Source organism: Pelobates fuscus, chromosome 6, assembly GCF_036172605.1.
Source record: "Pelobates fuscus isolate aPelFus1 chromosome 6, aPelFus1.pri, whole genome shotgun sequence".
Taxonomy (NCBI): Eukaryota; Metazoa; Chordata; class Amphibia; order Anura; family Pelobatidae; genus Pelobates; species Pelobates fuscus.
In genome coordinates this window covers 143,837,763-143,859,266 of record NC_086322.1, presented here as the reverse complement: position 1 = coordinate 143,859,266, position 21,504 = coordinate 143,837,763, and the positions used below count along the sequence as shown (strand labels likewise).

The window sequence follows — 21,504 nt, the reverse complement described above, 5'->3', positions numbered from 1 at the left end:
AAAAAATGCCAATTTGGGTACTGTTGCTGTTTGTGGTGAAACACATCACTGGTGATGTGAAAGAGCCTCCAGGGTGGGGACCGTCAATGTGGCTGAAGATCAACGTAAGCTGGTTGGGGAGAACGGCACCTCACCCTTCTGCGCCTGCTAACCCTCACACCAGTCAGCAGAGAACTCCATCCGGATGGCTGCTACTGACCGCTGGAAGTACTCCCAAGGCGACCAATCGATGCAGAGTACACAAGCCTCACAGCCTGACTCCAAGAGAGAGCCGAGGACCCAGGTAAGCGGTTCAAAATGTACGATTTACACTGAGCATCATAAAAAGACATCTGGCCACCATTGCAGTCAAGCCCTAATCGCCAGTGATGAGTCTTTTTACCCATTATGGGATGCAAATATGTACCTCCCAAACAGGGGTGTGCAGCTGAAGTGAGCATGTATACCACCCATTAAAAACATTGATGCTTTCATTGGTAGACAGGGGTAATGGCAACAAATTTAAAATATAAGTGTTTATTAATAGTATTACAGATACATGCAAATCAACTAATAATGAATAGTGCTAGACTTTTATATTCAATTATAGCAGCTCCAATCTTTCTTGGACTGCTTTCATATAATTTCTTATTTTGGAATATTGCACCCTTCTCTGAAATCAAAAATCTCCAGTACATGAATGGAAATTTGCTTTGCATAGGTCCACTAGTACTTTGGGCCTAGCACTGGTGTCAATGTTTAGATTGAATGATTTCATAGTTTTTTGTCTTCTGGAGAACATGATATTCCATTTGAATTTGAGCATAGTAATGTGTATGGAACATGGGAACCTCAGAAGAACCTGGTTTTCCTGTAAAATGGCTGTTCGACAGCAGTTATAAGACCATGCAGAATAATTGTAGGATTTAATGATTCCCATAACATGGCTTCCCATACCATTACAGACCCCCAACATGTTTAACAGTTGGCAACAGACATTGAGGCTTTGAAGCAATCCTCTGAATTATTTGGAAACTCAAACCCATATAGATGCAGAAAAAGAATGTCTAAGATAACTTGGTGGATTATATTACATTTTTCCATTGCTCTGCTTTAAAAATGTTTTTTTTTGTTTTTGTCGTCAGTCTTAGGTTTAAGTGGTTGGCAAATTCCAGGTCTACTAGCCTCACCATGTACACAATTTTTGCTGAGACCAGATTACTGTGATGCTAATTCAATTATGTGTTAATTTGTAATGCAGTATGCTTATGGCATTTAGAAACTAGCAAAGTTACTTTGTCAGTGAGGTTTAACGTGAAACTGTTGCTTTGCTCCACATTATCAATACAATTGTTCTGTGTGACAGATGTCAATATTTTTGAAAACGTTTTACTTTACCAAAAATTTCACCTTCTGAGTATTCAAAGCAAAAGGAAGCCGTTATCAAAGGGCAAATTGTCATAATAATAATAATAATGTTATTTACTAGTTTGTTACTTCAAAGTATTTTTTTCATATAGTAGTATTTTTTTCACCCAATGTATGTCTGGGGTTTGTAATCCTATATAAGAAACTGTGTGCGTGGCTATGAATCTTTATGTAAAAATGTGTTCATAATGTATAGAAAGGGCATTTTATGTTAAACATAGACAGTTAAAGGGACTCTTCAAGCTCCATAAACCCTAGACCAAAGTAATATATAGAATAATTTAGCAGGCACTAACCCCACAATTTACTTCAAACAAAAGATTAGAGTCTTATATATTATTATTATATGGTAAGTCATTAAATAAATGCCTGAAAATAGCATAAAAGTCCTTGATGATAAAAGTCCAAAAGTCTCTATGTGAAAATTCCGATGTGTACAATTCCCACCAGAGTGAATGGAGTTTGCAAACTAAAATGAGCTCGTTTAAAATAGCATTTTATTTGACACACAATTAAAAGCACAAAATTACTGACAAAGTAAAGCATAACTTCTTAAAATCATTTTTATGACCACAATTATCACTGCAGGTTATCTCCTCAAGAGCCCAGATTAGTGCCGACTTCTCCTCTGCCCTTTGTACACTGGCACAATATGTTCACCAGAAAAAAAAAAGACAGTGTGTGTGTTGCAGGAGCCAGCTGACCAAGACAGGATGCATGCCGTAAACTGTAAAACAAGGAACAAAGCCCAACATATTTTGCTAATACAATCCATATCATCAGAGGCAAGCCTGTCTTAGGTGGCTGGCTGCTGCAACACACGCTGCAATTTCTTCTGATAATTGTAATCTGCCAGGGTACAGGCGATGGAGGAGAAACCGGCACTCATCTGGGCTCCTGATGAGATAACTTGAAGCAGCAATTGCTGTCACAAGAATGATTGTAAGGAGTAATACTCCTGTTATGCTTCACTTTGTCTGGAATTCTGTGTTTTTAATTATGTGATGAATAAAGCGCTATTTTAACAGAGAGCACTTTGTTCTTCTAATTTTTATTTTGAAGACATCATTCCTTCTGGTGGAAAAATGACATATGGGGTGATTATATTGTTGACAAACACACACACTTATTTTGTGGGTGCCTTTCTAGTGACTTGGCAACTGGGTATCCATTGCTGTTAGTTTTAAATATTTTATAGCACTGCCACCATGTTGCATGGCAGCTGGGGGCATAGGGAGTTTTTAAACCTCCCTTAAAGTAATATAAGGTTTTTATTGGCCCCCATAGGGGTTTATTATTTTTTTAATTTGGTGGCTAGCCTCACAGCGCCACAAGTTTTTAACTATTGTTTGGATTTTTTTAAATCTGAGCCCGGCTTTGAAGTATTCGGTCTGGATTTCAGCTGTCCGGCAGTGTTCTGTTTCTGTCCAGCTAAAATCCAGACCTGTTTCAGGCTTATTCCAGACAGGGTTAAATAAGATGACCAATGTCTGGATCTTGCAGTCCACGAGGCCCTATACATAGCTGGATGGTTTTACCCTGTTTGATACAGGGTCATACAGACTTTAGTGAACAGCCCTGTTGGTATGTAGCTACTTTTTTTTTATTATAGTTTTCACAGTACTCTTGTATAAAATGTTAAACAAATCAACAACAAAATATACAGAACATGGAACTCCTATATTAGTAGCTCTTGTGGTGGTTTTAGTGCCAACATGGGTGAGTCAAGGGGTAATGTAAACCAGGTAAAGAATATATTTGGCACCCACTGGGGGCGTGCCTAAACTATTTTATGTCCTATTGTATGTCTGGTATTTTAATATGTTTCATCCTTTTCCTTCTGAATGCTGACTAATCATCATTGAAATATAGTTCAGAAACATCTGGGAAAATATGGTTCGTGGTAATGACTAACCATTTGACTGCAGATATTTATGGCTCACATTTCCTATTATGCCGTTATCCTGACTGCATGTCTGAATGGCTACTCCATTGGTTTTCATAAAACACATGATCTGTATGTTCCGTTTAAATCTAGCTTTACAACATCACTACATTATTTTCAGTAGAAGAGTGGAAAAATTATTACAGTTGCAAAGTCTAGCAGTATGTTCTTCAGACTCACCGATGGAGTCTGCAGTAATTTCTTGTCGTTGCTGACTTTTTTTCCAGAAAGGCTCGCTGAGAGTATGTCTGAACTGGTACTGGTGATCTCTTCTGTAAATCAGTGGTTTTAGTCCGGCAAGATGCCTGCATAACCCTGCGTAGGGCAGGAGTTTCCGTTACCAGCAGTTTTATATTTGCCCCCACCCGCTGCCATGTCTGGTGGTGGAGACATTAGGTGCATTTTAATGTACTCTGAATGTTGGCAGATATCCATAACTGAAAGGGTTAAACTATAGGTCACTCAACTTGTGCACAACCATGTTTATCTTTCAGGTTTGGTGAGAAGGGTAAAGCTATCAGAATTGAGAAAGTGGTGTATACAGGAAAAGAAGGCAAGAGTGCTCAGGGATGCCCTATTGCAAAATGGGTAAGTGAAATCCATACATCAGTTGTACCGTGGGTGGTGGTCCTTCTAATCAAGATGGATACGTTCATTTTTGCCTTTTTATTTTTTTATTATTTAAGTAACTTTTAATTACTTTCAGACAAAATGTGTGTATTGTTTTGGAACAGATACATATAGGTCAAAGATACATAATGCAATATTGATTTATACTATATTGCCAACACTACCAACATCCTTAATTGTCACAAAGCTATTTGGTAACCTCAGCTGGAACCAGATAAATACAACATCTGAGACTGCTTTATTTTAAGCAAACAATGTGTAACAGAATACAGTCAAGGCAAGCCCCATTACGTTGACATCTTGTAAAAAAAAAAAAAAAAAAAGGTTTTAAAGCGAAATTGGTCAGAAATTAGGAAAAGAACAGATTCTGGAAGAGAAAGGTAAGTTTGAGGTGACAGAGCAATTTTAAATAGCCAGTGATGTCTTCTTTTGTAAATGGTATGCCATGATGGGGGTAAAGAACAGTTGAGACCTTCTATATTGTCACAAATGTGATCTGATCTCAGTAAATCAACTGGTGAAAATTTGAAAAATGAAGATTGCATGGCTGTCATTTGACCCTAACTTTTCTAAAACCTGGTCTAAGTTGCTGTACTCGGTCGCAGTAGCAGAATACAAATTTAGGTTCTTTGTACTAGCTATAAATAAGTTGCCTAATAATCCCTATCCCTATCACCCTAATAATTCCTATCACCTACAAAGATAGATATACTATCACCTGGTGATAGTATACACCATCAAACAGAAAAACGTTGTGTGTCATAATGAACTGTGAACCGTGAAAAGTTGTACCGTGAAGTCACTATGTTCATATAGATGTGTGCCTCTTTTCCGTAGGAAGTGACTTGTGTGTTCTAGGCCTAGAGAGTGGGGGATGGAACTTACAGAGACTCCACATCCAGACTACATAGAATGGAATGTGGCGGCATCCGTATCTTTGTTAATTCTGCCAGAGTTTGTTTTGTGTCTCTCAGATATGATGGAAGTCGGGTAACCAATGGTTTCAAGATTTGGTCAAGGTATATACTTGCATTTTGAGTTGGGTTGTTATTGCCAGAGACTATTGGCCTTCCTGTTAAAGTACTATATTGTTTGTGTATCTTGGGGAGGCTGTAAAAGGTTGAAATTTGTGGACTGTCACCTAGAATGAACTATTCGTTTTTGGAAATCAGTTTTTGATTGAACCTTTTTCTAGAATCATTTTTAATTCTTCCTGAAACTTTTTGGTCCGGTCATGTTGGATTACTTTGTAAGTGCTTACATCCGTTAATATTTTCTTTGTCATATTGACGTAATCGGTAGTGTCCATAATAACTACATTACCCCCCTTGTCGGATGGTTTGATCGTAATTTCCTTGTTGTCTCTTAAGGAATTCAATGCACTCACTTCTGTGGTGAGATTTGAGTTGGATTTGAAGTCTAATTTGGATATCTTAATTTTTTCGATCTCATTGCAAACTAACCTGACAAAGGTCTCAATGTATTTAGAATCTCCAAGTTTGGGACAATATCGACTTTTTTTCTTTAAGTTGGTTAGAGGATGTGGTGCTTGTTCGCCACATTCATTTTCCTCTAGGAGTTCTACTAATAGCATAGTCATTTTATAGTCCTTGGAATCTAGACCTAATGTTTTTGCTTTTTGATCCACGGTGAGGAGATAGTTTTTATGTAATAAGAGTTTGCGGGCAAAAAGGTGGATATCTTTCACCCAAGTAAACTTATCGAGGTACCCTTTCTTTTGTACCCTGGGCAATACATTTTGATGCAGAGCTATACTATGTATCTTTTTTTGTCTCTCTTTTTCCAAGGTATCTCTACATATCTCTGAGTTTATATTGTAACAATATACAATATCTTTTTTTTTATTGCAAGACTTTGTAGCTGATTTGTATACACTGGATAACTCTTTTTTCGTGACTTTCATATCATTACAAACATTATTAGCATATAAATGCACCCTTGTTATTTTTAAGGGGATTATCTATTAAGCGCTAAAACCTATATCAACACTATTGATTTTAAGTGTCATCGCGTGTCGTGGTCATCCCCGCTACCTGATACCTGGTTACTAAATTATTTAGCCCCCGACCCACCTCTATCTCCGGTGCCCCCCTGGGGCCACCCCCCCCATGCCCACCGCCCCCCAGATATGCACCACAAGAAATGAGAAAAAAGAGAAAGAAGAAGGAAAGAAAAGAACCGAGGCATCCAAATCCATTTGGATGCAAGGAAGCACTGGTCTCACCAGTAGCCAGTGTCTTGTGGGAAGCATGTTCCCTCATCTCCCACCACAATCAACGTAAGAAGGGAGCAAGGATCCCTGAGCTCCTTCTCCTACGCGCCCTGTAAAGTTTGAATTTACCTCTATATTACTTTGCCTGGTTAGATGTCGGGAAATATATACACTTACCCCATTGGGTCCCCCTACCCTGCCCATGTACACCATAAGGTTCTGGGAGCTCTTTGCTCAGCGTGTCCGCTACCCATAGTTCCAGACTATCCGCCCACCGCCCCCCCCCAAATGGTGCTTATACAAGTGGGGGCTGAAGGGGGGGGGGGCAGAAAACCGGAAGGGCCTGCCCCTCCGCGGGCATCCCGCAGGCAGTCATGATCCCCAAAAGATTCCCCAACGATGACATGCAGTGGACCTGAAGAAAAAGGGAATAAAGAACACACCCCTCCCCACATATTTATGCCACCAACTCACAACGTGTTTGTCAAGGTGGTATAGGTTGAAGTAATGTGAAAAACTGTGAAGCATTAACCCGGCATGCCCCAAAACTCGGGGAGATTCTACGGTACCTCCCAACCTCTACTAGAAGGTTTTTACCTAGCCAGTAAAACTGTGTATAACGCCTTATTCTATATTTGTTAGTTTTTATTCTGACATTTTAATTTCTATGGTTTTTTTTGTTTTTTTTATTCAGATTTTTAATTCTTTTTTTTTTTTGATTGTTTCCTATCAAGGAATAGTTAACTGTAGTGCCACATAGAAAAAGTAGATACTTCTTGCTGGCAAGTATCAATTCGCGCCCCCTCCTGCTAGGAGGCCAGTGAGGTGCGGGGCGGGGGAGGAGGGGCAAAGGGTCCCACACTTGGCAGAAATATATATAGGTCACACAATTTATTATTATTTTTTTTTTTTTCCTTAGTCTCCCTTTTTCTGTTATTTTTACCCTTTTTCCTTTTTTTGTTTATCTTGTTTCTTTGATTGTTTGTTGGGAAGGATCAACTTATGGGTCATGGGGGGGAGAGGAGGGGGAAGAGGGGGGGGGAAGGAAGGAGAAAAAGGGGGAAGGGGGAAGGGAGGAGAGAGGGGGGAGGGAGGAGGGGGGGAGGAGGGCCACTGAGAAGTGTCAATACCATCAAGTCACCAGTAGGGCCAACCTTACTCCCAGGAGCTCCCTCGGAACCCCGACCAAAAGAAAAACTTTTGTCCCATAAGTCACACAGTAACGGGGTGTCCTTGACAGGTGGAGCTGGGTCACAGCCGTCTTGTTGTTTCAGAATAGACGTCGAATTAGGGTAGCGTCAGTCGCCATAGGGAGTTGGGTCACACATGCTTCTACCTCCCGACGTGCTGTATCGGCTCAGAAAGACCCAGGCCCTTGGAAACACCCATCCCTGAACCCTCCCAAACCAATCGATAAGCGTTTGGAAACTGAAGTTATCCCCTCCACCCCATGATAGGTACTGCATCCCCTAGGAAAGGCATCGCAAGAAAAAACTGTGGGGCAAAAAAACAAAACAAAAAACTGGAGTGAACACAGCCAAAGTGAGATGGCTTTAACTGTCAAATCGGGACCCTACCCCCGTACCCCAACCACATGAACAAATATAAGGTGGATATCACCATGTCCCGCACAGACCCCCCATCCTCAGCCCCCACCCCAAGGGGCATGCAATATAGACAACCCACTGTGGTCGTTCCCAGAAGGCTGTAAACGGTTGTGTATGGTGCAAGAGAAATACGATACCCTCTGCGCATCAGCGATGGCTCCTAGCCCCTGCTTCACGCCACTCGGTCTGCAACTGCGGAAGATCATCCGGGTACAGGGAGAAATCCGGAAGCCCTGGGGGTGGTTGCATCCCAAGGTTCCGAAAGAAACGTTGGGGGTCGCCTCCTGGTGTCAGAATGTGCGCCCGGTCTCCTCGGAACACCATTAATTTAAAAGGAAAGCCCCAGGCATTCTTCAGGCCTTCTCCTCTTAGGGCCTCCGTTATCGTACGCCACTCCCTCCGACGTTGTAGTTTGGATGGTGCCAGATCGTGATAGAGGGAGATCACGGCTCCTTCACGCCGAATGGGCCCATCGCGGCTTTTCTTCATTAAGGCTTCTTTGGTGCCAAATTGCAGGAACCGAGCGATTACGTCTCGCGGGGTGTGTTAGCGTCCGCCCTTTGGGTTCTCAGGGCTCTATGCACCCTCTCTATGTGCCACTGCTCTTCAGGGAGACTAGGGAGGAGAGGCTGGAGGACGGAAAGCAGGATCTCCCGCAAGTTTTCGTCTTTCTCCTCGGGGAGGCCCCTAAGGCAGAGGTTATTCCTCCGTGACCTGTTAGCCATGTCTTCTAGCGCCAGGTCAGTTTCCACCATATGGGTTGTCACCCGATTCACCCGCTCGACCATATCATTGTGGGCTCGTGTGGTGCTCTCCATGCGCTCCTCCAGAATCGCAGTGCGCTCACCCAGGGCCCCTATGTCCGCTTGGAGTACAGCAGTCGACTTGGCTATCTCCCCAGCTTGGAAAGCCCTGACCTCAGCCAACTTGGCCAGCACTGTATCTTGCTCTGTGGTTGGGACCTCCTTGTCGGCTGGAGGCGGTGTGCACGGGGATCCCCCGTCGCCATCTTGGCTTCCCGGCCGACCATGCCGCTGCGTGGCGAAGTGGTCTAGGACGGAGCCCCCAGAATCCACGGCTTTTTTCCCCTGCTTCTTGGGTATCCTCTTCTCCATATTGGGGAACCCTGTGTGGGGTATTTCCAGGCAAAGAAAGGTCGCTTTTGTCAGCTTTTGGCGCGGTTGGTGCGGAGCTCTACCGAGACACGTCTAGGCTCATCAACGGTCCGGCCACGCCCCCAGAGTGATGCTTTTCTGAGACAGTAAAGCAGCTTCCACACTCTATCCTTTTTTTAATGTGTAAGAAATTCATTCCGATTTCAAATGCTTTTTTAAAATGTTGGCAATATCACACATTTTTCTTATTTTGTGTTTTATTGATGGTAAAAAAAATCATGAGAAAGGAGCATAGAATCCAAAATAGTAATAAAAAGCATTGAGGGGAAAAAAAAAAAAATATATATATATATATATATATATATTTCAAACAATAAGTTTGGCACTCTGCCTATTTATATGGAAAAATAAAGATACTGCCAGGGTGCAAACCCACGGTGTGTGTTTATTAATATAAAACAAAAGTAAAGGTGCACTCTTGGACTTAGTTTCGTGCTTCTGGTTTATTGTGCAAAAAAGAGATCTTGAGAAAGACCTGAATAGGTCGAAACGTTGATCGTCTTTTTTTGCACAATAAACCAGAAGCACGAAACAAAGTCCAGGAGTGCACCTTTACTTTTGTTATATATATATATATATATATATATATCGTTTTTTTCACTACAGAAAAAGCATGAAAAAGGGCACCAATGTGTAAAATGTGAAGTAACCATTTGTATGTAAGAAATTAACACAAAACACAAACTTAAAGAAACACTATAGGGTCAGAAACACAAACATATATTCCTGACCCTATAGTTTTAAAAACACAATCTGCCCCCCAACCCCTTTAACCTTTAAAATAAACAAAATCTTACTTGTATTCTAGTCTGCTGCTGCTGGCTCTGCCCTTGATATGCCTACTTATTTTTATTATTATTTATAAAGTGTCAACAAATTCCGTAGCGCTGTACAATCAGTGGACTAACAGACAAGTATTTGTAACCAGACAAGTTGGGCGCACAGGAACACAGGGATTGAGGGTCCTGCTCAATGAGGTCACTTGCTAGAGGGAGTGGGGTATAGTGACACAAAAGGTAAGGGTAGGGTAGAAAAGTAGGTTGCTAGGATAGTATTCACTGGGGGCTTAGTGTTTTGTTTTAATGACATTGTTTGTTTTCATCAGAAGTGATGTCCTAAACCAATCACAATGCTTTCCCAAAGGAAAGCATCGGATTAACTGAGTATGTGAAAGGAGGCAGACGAGGGGCAGAACCAGCACAACCCAAACAAAGCCCTGGCAAATCAGCATATCCTCATAGAGATGCATTGGATCAATACATCTCTATGAGGAAATTGATTGTCTCCATGCAGAGGGTGGAGACACTGCATGGCAGTGCTGCACAGTGTGTGTCCAGCACTGCCTCAGGAAGCACCTCTAGCAGCCATCTGAGGAGTGGGCAGTGCAGGTATCCCTACATTGTAATGTAAACATTGCATTTATTTTTTTTAAATACAGTGTTTACTGCAAAAAGCCTGAAGGGAATTATTATACTCACCAGAACAAATACAACAAGCTGTAGTGTCCCTTCAAAGGAATCCATGTTTCAAATGGAATAATGAGGCAAAAAGCTGATTATTTGTTGCACTAATTTGCATATGCCAACCCAGAATCCCTTGCAGTAGCAACATGACTGCAAATTTTAGATTTCTGTTCGAAAAAGCAAGTCTTATGGCTTGACTGGTGTGTGCAGATCTTTGTTTAACGATGTATTGACTACCGGTAACGATATATGTGTGTGTGTATATGTATATATGCATGTTTTTGTTTTTTGTTCTTTCCCCCCCCGATACCCCAGTGTGTACAGTAAAACTTAAATGTGAAATTATTAGAGGATCTTCAGAAATGCAAAACATCTTTACTCATAGAACTGTGCTGTTACATGGCTGAAAAAACTGACTGTGTTGGCCTTTCTTATTTCCATTTACAGGTAATTCGGCGGAGTGGAGACGAGGAAAAGCTGCTGTGCTTGGTGAGGGAGCGGGCTGGGCACTCCTGTGAGACAGCTGTGATTATAATTCTGATATTGGTTTGGGAAGGAATTTCTGTATCGTTGGCAGACCGGTTATACTCTGAGCTCACGGAAACGTTAAGGAAATATGGAGCCTTGACAAACAGACGATGTGCGCGGAATGAAGAGTAAGTTGTAGAAGATTAAATAAATCTCTTAAAATGTGTTATCTATGATGCTTCACAGTGTGTTTTGTAGGAGGGTGGTAACCTTTTAAGAGCAATCGCTGGCTGTAGGAGTTAAATGATTACAATTCTTTAAGATGCATCATCTGAAAAAATGATTTAGATTCCTTGAAGTCTTAATATTCCTCTAATTAAGAGATTGCAAGTTGATAGTAATCAACCGTACAACTTCAGGTGTCATTTAGTAAATATCATTATTAAAATGCTCTAGTTAGTTGATAGGCCATTTCACACCGCGTGCTAAAGGCATTTTTTGCAGTCAATTCTTTTAAACACCAATGTTTGTGATTTTTCTATGACTGACATTTAAAAAAAAATCCAAATGTTAAAAAAAGAAAAGGAAAAAAACTAAATTAACAATATTTACAAGTGTAAACTCACAACCTTTGCATTACACACTTTTAAACTATCACTTCAATCCAGTTCAGATGTCCATCTGGAGATTAAATGGGAGGCTTCAAAATTCACATGTGGTATATTGGGTTTGCCTGAGGTGCTCTCATACTGGAAAGATTTCAAAACCAACCAAAATTCTATGCGTGCTCATCTGCCCTCGATAGCTTATCCAGACAGTCACCATTCATTATCAGTGAGTCAGTTTGTAGTGTAGTTGAGGAAGACTAGGAGACATTATAGCACAGCTGTAATTTATGGTGAATGTTTACCATTTATCGAAATGTGAAAATTAACACATTCCCAAAGGAAAAAAATGTTTACCAATGACAATAGTTTTTTTTTTTATGACAACAATTACCTTGTGCGGTAAGTCCCCTATTCTAGAAAATATTTCTCATACCCCTCTAAGATAAAGAGAAGATTTAAGAGCTCCATTCACTAGATAACTTACTATGATTTGTAACTGAGATCACCTGCATCGTGGAGGGAGAGACCTGTCATATGAAAGGGCCAATATTTCCCTTTTAAATGAGGATGCTATGTTATCTCAGGTTAAACAAAGCTGGACATAGGGGCTCCATTAGAGCCTAATGCCTAAGACAATAATTATATTTTTTGCAATCACATCTGTGATTTGAAAGGACAGATTCTGCATCTTTAAACAATGGCTCTGCTGCCATGATGGTGCAAGGGTAGAGATATGCAGGATGGATAAAGGCCTTTCGGGATGAAGAAGTGCCAATTATTTCCATCACTGAATTCGTTGCATGTGGCTTCACCACATATTATGTCACATGGCATGCCTCTTGGTATAATGAGAGAGGATCTTTTGATCCATCTTAATTCTGTAGCAGTGTATGTAAAGAATGACACTGCCTATATTTGTTTTCATCTGGTAGCTCTCCTATAAAATAAATGACAGCATGGACAAATTGTAATATGCAAATTGTTAATGGATTCTTAAATTAACCTTACAGGCACTACTGTCAATAGCAAACAAAATGTAAAGAAAAAAAACTGAAATAAGCATTCAAGACTTTGCAGGGTTTTCTATTTTTTTGTATTTTTCTTCTGTACTTATCTGATATTTTGCTTGATCAAAATATCACGCAAAACAAATCAATGAATGCAATTACACATGAAGAGTGCATTTGGAATTGTGTTATGCTAAAATTAGTATGACTGTGCTGCCCATGCATCCCCGTACATACTATCAGCAGATTTCCTATAGGCACCCACAATTACTTGCACCTGCTGGATATTACAAAACTGATTTTTGGTCTTGTGACCTGATTTGTGAAATTGACAGAAGGATTGCAAAACTTGGGATAGCATACAATCTCTAATACTATAAAAACAAGCCTCAGAATTCTGCCAGTGATAACTGTACAAAACAGAATGAATTATATTTTCTTTCTTCACAGCAGTTTGTGCACAGCACTGGCATTTATTCTTTGATTAATGTGCTTGGCATACATACCTTCTTTCCAAAAACATTTTTAGATTTATTTTTACTATGTAATTACAATACTTAAAGGGTTTCTGCAACCAAAAATAGTGCTTTAATATTGCTTTTTTCTGATCATAATATCCCTTCTTCCTATATTGGTCAGCACACACACCAACTAAAATATAAAGCTAAATGTCCTCTGTTCCAATGACGGGGCCAAGTTTTCCCTGCAGCTCAGTACTCCTCAGCTGATGGCACTACCCATAGAGGGGTTTATTTCAGGGAGGGCAGGCTGAGAGGAGAGATGGGCTGATGGAGTGGGGTTCATGGTGCTGTTGGCTGTTTGGCATCGTATGCTGTTTGTGCTGGCGTCAGTTGCCAAATATGCACAGAATTGACATTAGCCAAAAGCCTTGTTCCAGGCTGGGCTTATGACATCCCAGTGATGCGGCTGGAGGAGGAGTTATACCCTCTGCAGCAGATGGCTTAAACTCTGTATGTGCAATGTTTCATAGCGAAACACTGCACATACAGTTTACAGGCACCATAACTACTTCAAATCATCCTTTTAATATGGAGGTTTTGAACTCTGATTTACACTTAGAATGTTTTTTGTTTTGTTTTGTTTTTTTAATATATGTATATGTGCACTTTATAATTAAATCCATTCTCTTTCCAGGCGCACTTGTGCTTGCCAGGGGCTGGACCCCGATACCTGTGGTGCCTCATTTTCTTTTGGGTGCTCTTGGAGTATGTATTACAATGGGTGCAAGTTTGCAAGAAGTAAAATCCCTCGGAAATTTAAACTTCTTGGGGACGATCCAAAAGAGGTTGGTGATCCTATATTTAGGATATAACATTCAGCAATATTTTACCCAAATGTTACTTTCATGTAAACTCCAATATGGAAAGTGTAAATATAGCTAATTGTTATATCCTCTTGCATTGATACTGCTGGGTATTTATATAAAAATGTGGTGTGTTCTCTAATTTTTAGATTGACAGGTGTGTTCAGTTGTAACATGATTAATCATCAGTGATTAATATCACCAGTGGTGTTGCCTCTGGTCACTTAGGGTGTGCTGCTTAAAACAATGGGGGTTGTTATACACTATTAATGGCATTTATTTTTCTTTAAAAAAAAAAAAAATCTTTGTACAAAGTCTGAGGCTAATTAACACCACTTGTTCCTTGCAGTGAGTAGTAGACTGTGTGCTGTAAATCACTAAAGCCTTTTTGATCTCATCTTCTGTCTATTGTGATGTAGCCAGACAATACCAGAATTGTCTTGCTCCTGTAGGAATTATCTTGTGTTTTAGCACTGCTAATTTTCTGTAGGAATTATCTTGTGTTTTAGCACTGCTAATTTTAATTTACCTTTCTAAAAAAGAAAAGTATTCAGTGTGTGCCTTTCAGCCATGTCCTGCTGGTAGCAATGCTGTTTTGTTTACATTATATGCATATTAGTTGTTTGCTAATTGTGTAAGCAATGTTTCGGCTTAACAATATTCCTGGTAGAAAGTAGGTGGAGGAGAGAGGCATGCAGAAACCTTCATTTTGTAGCAAGTATCATGTATTTTAAGAGCAATATGTCTAAACACAAATGATCTGACAAGAATGTGATTGCATAGAACTGTTTTAAGCAAACTAACATAAACATTGATTATTGAACACAGTGTAAGGCTGTCATTGAGCATAAAGCAGACAGTAATCAATAGGACAGTGTCCATATTAACATGAAAAAAAGACTTGAGGTCAGCTCATTGTGTGGAAAAGTGTAAAGAACTGACTTGCCCACTGTTCTCATTAGTGTCTAAAAGGGTTGATTCACTAAACAGTGAACTGTTGAGACTTGGAATGAGGGCTGTAATTGCAAAGCTCTAACTATACCTGACCATATCTATTTTAGCATAGATATTGCAAATCGATTTCTCTATTCACTACATATTGATGTGTAGTAAGGACACCATATTTCCTATCCCATCTCTTTACACCTGCATGTTTGAAGAAATGTAAACATTGAAAAGTAAATGTTCAGGGATGCACACACATACATTTCTTTAAAAAAAATTATGATTTTATATATAAGCCAAACCATTTTTCTTTTTCTGCGCAAGCATATTTTATTAAAAAAAAATATCTCTGTGGACACACCAAGACAATAAAGGTTGATGATGATTTACTACAAAATTCTGTAAAGGTTGTGGGCCTTTGTTCTGAATTCATTTATGAAAGGTGTTTCACTTTATTATCCACCATTGCATTGGAAAACTATTTCTATTGAGAACTCAAACCTTTTCAGTAGTTCTAGTCATTTAAATGATGACTCTTAAATCACTTGACGTGCTTACCTAAAAATATATTCCGTCTTTTTATCAGTCAGGAAGCTGTGCATTATAATAGTACTCTGAATACTTGGGTTGGAGTGGCCTCTACTGCTTTGCATGGGTTTCTACATGTGCAAGAACAAAATATAAACAGTCACAGGGAATGATGAATGCTGCATCATAAACACAGCCAATTACATAGCAGCCAGTCCACATTATTCTAGCTGATTGATAAAAGATAAAATTAATTTGTTAGTTATGATCACTTTGGCAAAAGACTCAAAATCCCAATCTTTAAGGTGATAGCTGTGTTTCCAAGACAGCACGTCAGACCATACACTGAAATATAGCACTCTAAAAGGAATTAACTATTGGAAACTTGTAGAACATTATATGGAAGTCTCACAAAACTCTTTACTTTGATTGTCCAAACTAGGTGTCAGCTATTTGTGCATGCAGCACAAATATAGGTCAGTGAGGTTGAATGCATTTGTTGTCGATGCAGCAAAAAACAAAACTATAAATATTTCTGTGCTGTTTTTGTATGTTTTACCAAAGACATTCAGATTAGTTTTTTTTCACTTTGCGAAGATTTATGGGAAAACTTTAGTTTTTGTGTTTTCAGTTTGCTTTCTGTAGGAAGTATAGGACAGAGATAGAGATAAGGTCAAGCTTAAGTTAAATTCAGGAATTTTTTTTGCAAATATATGCATGTGGTAATATACTTAAAGGACCACTATAGGCACCCAGACCACTTCAGATTAATGAAGTGGTCTGGGTGCCAGGTCCATCTAGGATTAGCCCTTTCTGCGTTAAACATAGCAGTTTAACATTAGGGTTAATCCAGCCTCTAGTGGCTGTCTCATTGACAGCCGCTAGAGGCGCTTCTCACCATGATTTTCACAGTGAGAAGACGCCAGCATCCATAGGAAAGCATTGAAAATGCTTTCCTATGGACTGGCTGAATGCGCGCGTGGCTCGTGCCGCGCATGCGCATTCAGCCGATGACAGGGAAAAGAGGAGGAGAGTCCCCATCGCCGAGGGAGCCCGGCGCTGGAAAAAAGGTAAGGGATTAACCCCTTCCTCACCCTAGAGCCCAGCGGGAGGGGGGCCCAGAGTATGTTTTCCTGGCACTATAGTGGTCCTTTAAATCAGGAAACTTACAAAATTGAGGTACATACCTTGTTTCAAGCAATATGTTTGTTTCTTAAAATTGTTAATTTGCATGTAAATATTAAATATTTAAGATTAATTTGGTACCTATTCCCCTCGGTGTTATATTTTCTAGTCTCAGCAGATCCACATCAGCGATTCAACATTACAAATCTTTGTGCTTCTCAAATGTCCAAACAGACAGAACAGCCCCAATTTTGTATCCATATAATCCATCCCAGGTTATTTCTCGGCTTAATAAACCACTATCCCACTTGTATTTGTTGTTATGTGAGCAGGAGACAGATCATCTTCTAGGTTCTTAGGATTGCAGACCTATCAAGTCACACAGTAGCACTGAGTGACACCTGTTCTTCCCTCCTCCTTTTCACCTAACAGACTGCCTATGTCACAATATGTTGGGAGAGCTAAAATAAAAGTGCTTTGAGAGGACTGCATATGCAAGACTTAATTTGTACGCATCTAAGCCCATGCATGACTTCTTCAGCAGTGTTTCACATATAGGCAGCCCTGTATGGTTTCCCTCTGTCACGCAGTGCCGTCTTTCAACCTGCATGTGTGTGCCCTAGGATGAGAGACACATCTGAAGCAAGGCTGCTGTCTGTGATGCTAATATCGTCACTGCAAAAACAGAAAATATGAGAACTCTGAGAATGGGCAAAAGCTTAGAGCAGCTCAATAGCTTGCCCTTCTGTAAATCCTTGCTGAGGTCTCAAAATAGTTTTTTCTCACTTGAGCCGTTACAGAGAGAATCTATACTATTTTCATATCAGACTGATGCCATTTATAAGGGCAGTCCAGATTCGATATGCAAGCAAGTCCCCTCTGCACGAAAGGTACAGAATCCCAGATAGCCTTCTTTGGACCTTGTCAGTGAGGTGTAGCTGATAACCCTCTAGGCATATAGCGCACAGGGTCCACGTCTGGATTACCCTTTTGTAAATCCCGCTCAGGTTTTAAAATAGTTTTTGCTCACTTGTGCCATTACAAAGAGAACCTATACCATTTGCGTATGAAACTAATCTTGCCCAGAAGGGTAGTCCAGATCTGAAATTTCATTACAGCCATGCCCCCATTCGTCCCCTCCCTTTTCCTGAAAACAGACTTGCTAGAGCTGTGAGGTCTAGGTATGAAATTAATAAAATATAATCTTTCACCAATCAGTTGCACTGCACCGATGAATGTGTTGCCATACAAACTAAATAATAAATTAATTTAACATATAGGTAGGCAATAATCATTTGTATCTATTTATTCTGATATCTCTATTTGTTAATGTGTTAACTGCAACTTACCTTTACTGGTATGAAACATGCTAAATACATTTTCATTCTTCGGCATTTGATGTTGAAACTCTGTATAGCAAGGTGGTTCCTAATGTACATTTTCGTATTTACAGTTGTGATGGAAAAATGCCACTTCCTTATTTTATTTTGTATTAAACTTTATTTTTTCTCTGTAAAGGAAGAAAAGTTGGAAGCCAGTCTACAGCACTTGTCAACCATGATGGCTCCAATCTACAAGAAACTTGCACCTGATGCATATAACAACCAGGTACCTACCTTAATGAAATAACTTAGACACTGACATAACCCATATTAGTATGATGTCGGCTATTAATAAAATGTGTCTGTACACATTGTAAAACTGTCTGTTTTTTTCCATTCTTAGTAGTATTCATAGTAGCAAACTATGGGGTGTATACAGACATTGTTATCCATAAAACATGAACATGTTTGTTTGTTACTGAACCTTATTCCTTATTACTAGCGTTTGTGTGTTTCCTATATATTAAAATAATAAAAACTGATTAATCTACGTTTCCCCTGGTGTGATTAAAAAATGTATTCCTTCCATCTTACAAATTTAGGCTGTATAAAATGTTTTCGTACATTGCTTGGCTAAACCTATAGTTGCTGATCTTCATTTTACTCTCCTCTTCCAGATTGAGCATGAGCACAGAGCTCCAGACTGCCGTCTTGGTATGAAGGAAGGTCGCCCTTTCTCCGGGGTCACTGCCTGCTTGGATTTTTGTGCTCATTCCCACAGGGACTTGCACAACATGCAAAATGGCAGCACGCTGGTAAGTATAAGTGCAAATGTCATTAATGCTAGTTATTTGGGGGTGAGAGGTCCAGCACGATACATAGAAATTGTCTAGGTGTTTTTGACATTATTCAAAAATGTAATGATTCCTTGTTTATGTAGTGTTTTTTTGTTTCTGTTTTTACAAATAAACACTTGTTCCGAGAAAGGGTGCTTTAAAATTTACCATAGACTTTGTCACAAACCTGTAGAAATATTATTTCAGAAAATGGTGGGTGACATATCAATACAAATATTTATGTATGTTGATTTAGTAAACACTAAAGTATGTACCTAATAAATTGTAATACATGGTATTTACCATAAACCTCTAAAGAAAATTGGGAATATTCTACATTCTATATTTCAATATTATTTGAAAAATATTCTAAGCTAATAAGCATATGCAGTTTGATTGGCAACAGTATCAATTGAAAAATGTAAACAAAAAAAAGTACCCCAAAACATCATTGTATTGTTCATGCTTTCATGACATAATTGGAAACAAGAGAAAGTTTGATGTATTTTTCTGGTAAAACACGTTTGGAAACACTTTGGAAACAGTCTGTTTTCAGTACATTAGTCTGTTTTACTTGTATTTATTTTTCCAGTAAGCCAAAAAACTGTTTATGTTCCATTTCCTCAGGTTTGCACTTTAACCAGAGAAGACAATCGTGATATTGGCAAATTGCCCCCGGACGAACAATTGCATGTCTTACCTCTTTACAAGATTTCTGATGTGGATGAATTTGGAAGTACTACAGCTCAAGAGGAGAAGAAAAGTTCAGGTGCTATCCAGGTTCTTTCTCATTTTCGTAGGCAAGTGAGAATGCTGGCAGAACCAGTAAAAACATGTCGGCAGAAGAAATTGGAGGCCAAAAAGGCAGCAGCTGAAAAATTGTCTGCATCTCTTGAAAACGGCAGTAGCAAAAATGAAAAGGAGAAGCCTTCACGACACAAGAATTCACATCTGGAAACTGCAGCACATGAGAAACAGCTAGCAGGTATTGTATGCCTTTTAGATCTTTACTACTATCTGTTTGTCTTAGTCATGGTTAAATAATGTCTCTGATATAGTAACGTTATACTTAAAGCAGCTCTGTGACCTTCTGGGGTCTTTGCATGTTTTGCAAAGGCTTTTGATAGATACATCGCTACTTGGTGTGCAATATCCCTGGGGTACAGCAGAGGTGAGTTATACATACCTGATACAGTTCCCAATATGGGTCACCATCTTCAAACTTCAGCTCATGGTGCTTCATCTGTCAGTAGCTCTTATCTGTGCTGTACCCTTCCACATGCACAAGAGTACAACACTGAAGTCTATGGAGCATTCTGTGAGACTCCTTAGATATTTTCTCACGATAAGTGGGAAAAAATGCCTTAGTCCCACTTTTGTTGTTTGAGCGTTGATGTTGAAGTTTTCTTTAAAGGGACACTCCAGGCACCCAGACAACTTCTGCTCATTGGAGTGGTTTGGGTGCCAACTCCCACTACTCCTAACCCTGCAAGTGTAATTATTGCAGTTTTTTATAAACTGCAAAAATTACCTTGCAGGGTTAACTCCACCTCTAGTGGCTGTCTACTAGGCAGCGACAAGGGACATCGCCGCTGCCTCAGGTAAGTGACTGAAGGGGTTTTCACCCCTTCAGTAACTGGGGATTGGTGGGGGGGAGGGAGAGGGACCAGTCACTGGAGTTTCCCTTTAACCCCTTAAGGACAGAGCTTCAGAAGCCTGTCTTTCACTTAATGACAACGGCATTTTTTGCATTTTTTGCTGTTTGCGTTCAACTGCAATTTGCATTTTACTAATTTATTGCACCGACGCATATTATATACAGTTTTTTAAAGGACAAAAAGGGCTTTAGTTTGATGTAACATATATATATATACATAAATGCTTATTTATTATAAAAAAATACAGAAAAATGCAAAAAAAAAAAAAAAAAAGACATTTTTAGGGTTTTTTTTTTACAGTTTTTGCAATAATAATGTATGCACAATTAGTGCAGGTTAAGGAAAGTAATTAAAAATAAATTAATTTAGTTGTTCTGATTTACAGAATATATAATGTGTCTGGGATTTTAAGTTTTTTTTGGTAGTTACAGGTCACAAAGCACAAGGAGTAAAATAAACTTTTAATGTGGAGCGATTTTAGAATTTGGTATGTTTGTCTTGTAAGCTTAATAGCCATAAAAGAAAACAAAATTGCCACACAAAAGTATATATTTATATAAAGTAGACACCACCGGCTATTTACCTAAGGTTGTTTTGACACTTTCTACGTAGCCATTTCACCACCAACCTCTGCTAAATATTGGAGTAAAATTTTATTTTTGGGGGGGTTTTGGCACACAAACGTATAACAAAGAACTTCTCATGTGTATTTTGTAAAGTTGGTGTGTGCTATTCCTGTACAAAGTTTTATTTTGTATTCAGTTACATCTGCTGAGTAAAATGATACCCCCATTGTATGTCTCTGGCACTATTTTGTGAAGCTACGGTGCCATATAGGAGACCTGTCCTTTTCAGTATTCACGGTAGAATTTTGAGAGACGGATTTAATGCGCCTATGCTTCCATTTTGGGTATTATAGTAGTTTGACTGTTCAAAAAAAACCCACAAAGGCCTACCATTTGTAAAAGTAGACACTCCAGGGTATCTCATAAGGTGCATATTGTGCCTTAACATGCCCCCATTATTTCACCAATATATGACAAAGTATTTGGTAAAAAATAATTTTGTGCATTTTTTACATACGGATTGCATTTTTGCTGGGCATTTTGTATATTTCATATGTGCCACTAAGTTCAAACCCCCCAAATTATGCTCAGCTAAGTCTTCTGAGTAAAAGGACACCCCCAATGTATGTGTTTGGCACTATTTCGTGAAGCTACAGT

General features: G+C 39.3%; 1 protein-coding gene across 1 annotated transcript in view; it reads left to right on the top strand.

The window, feature by feature from the left end:
- Positions 1 to 21,504, top strand: part of TET2 (tet methylcytosine dioxygenase 2) — a 93,862-nt gene that overhangs the window by 66,442 nt on the left and 5,916 nt on the right. The window contains exons 4-9 of the mRNA XM_063458387.1: positions 3,847 to 3,940; positions 10,908 to 11,116; positions 13,699 to 13,849; positions 17,984 to 18,073; positions 18,465 to 18,602; positions 19,251 to 19,608. Of these exons, the coding sequence (XP_063314457.1) occupies positions 3,847 to 3,940; positions 10,908 to 11,116; positions 13,699 to 13,849; positions 17,984 to 18,073; positions 18,465 to 18,602; positions 19,251 to 19,608 (1,040 nt within the window). The remainder of the gene's footprint in view (positions 1 to 3,846; positions 3,941 to 10,907; positions 11,117 to 13,698; positions 13,850 to 17,983; positions 18,074 to 18,464; positions 18,603 to 19,250; positions 19,609 to 21,504) is intronic.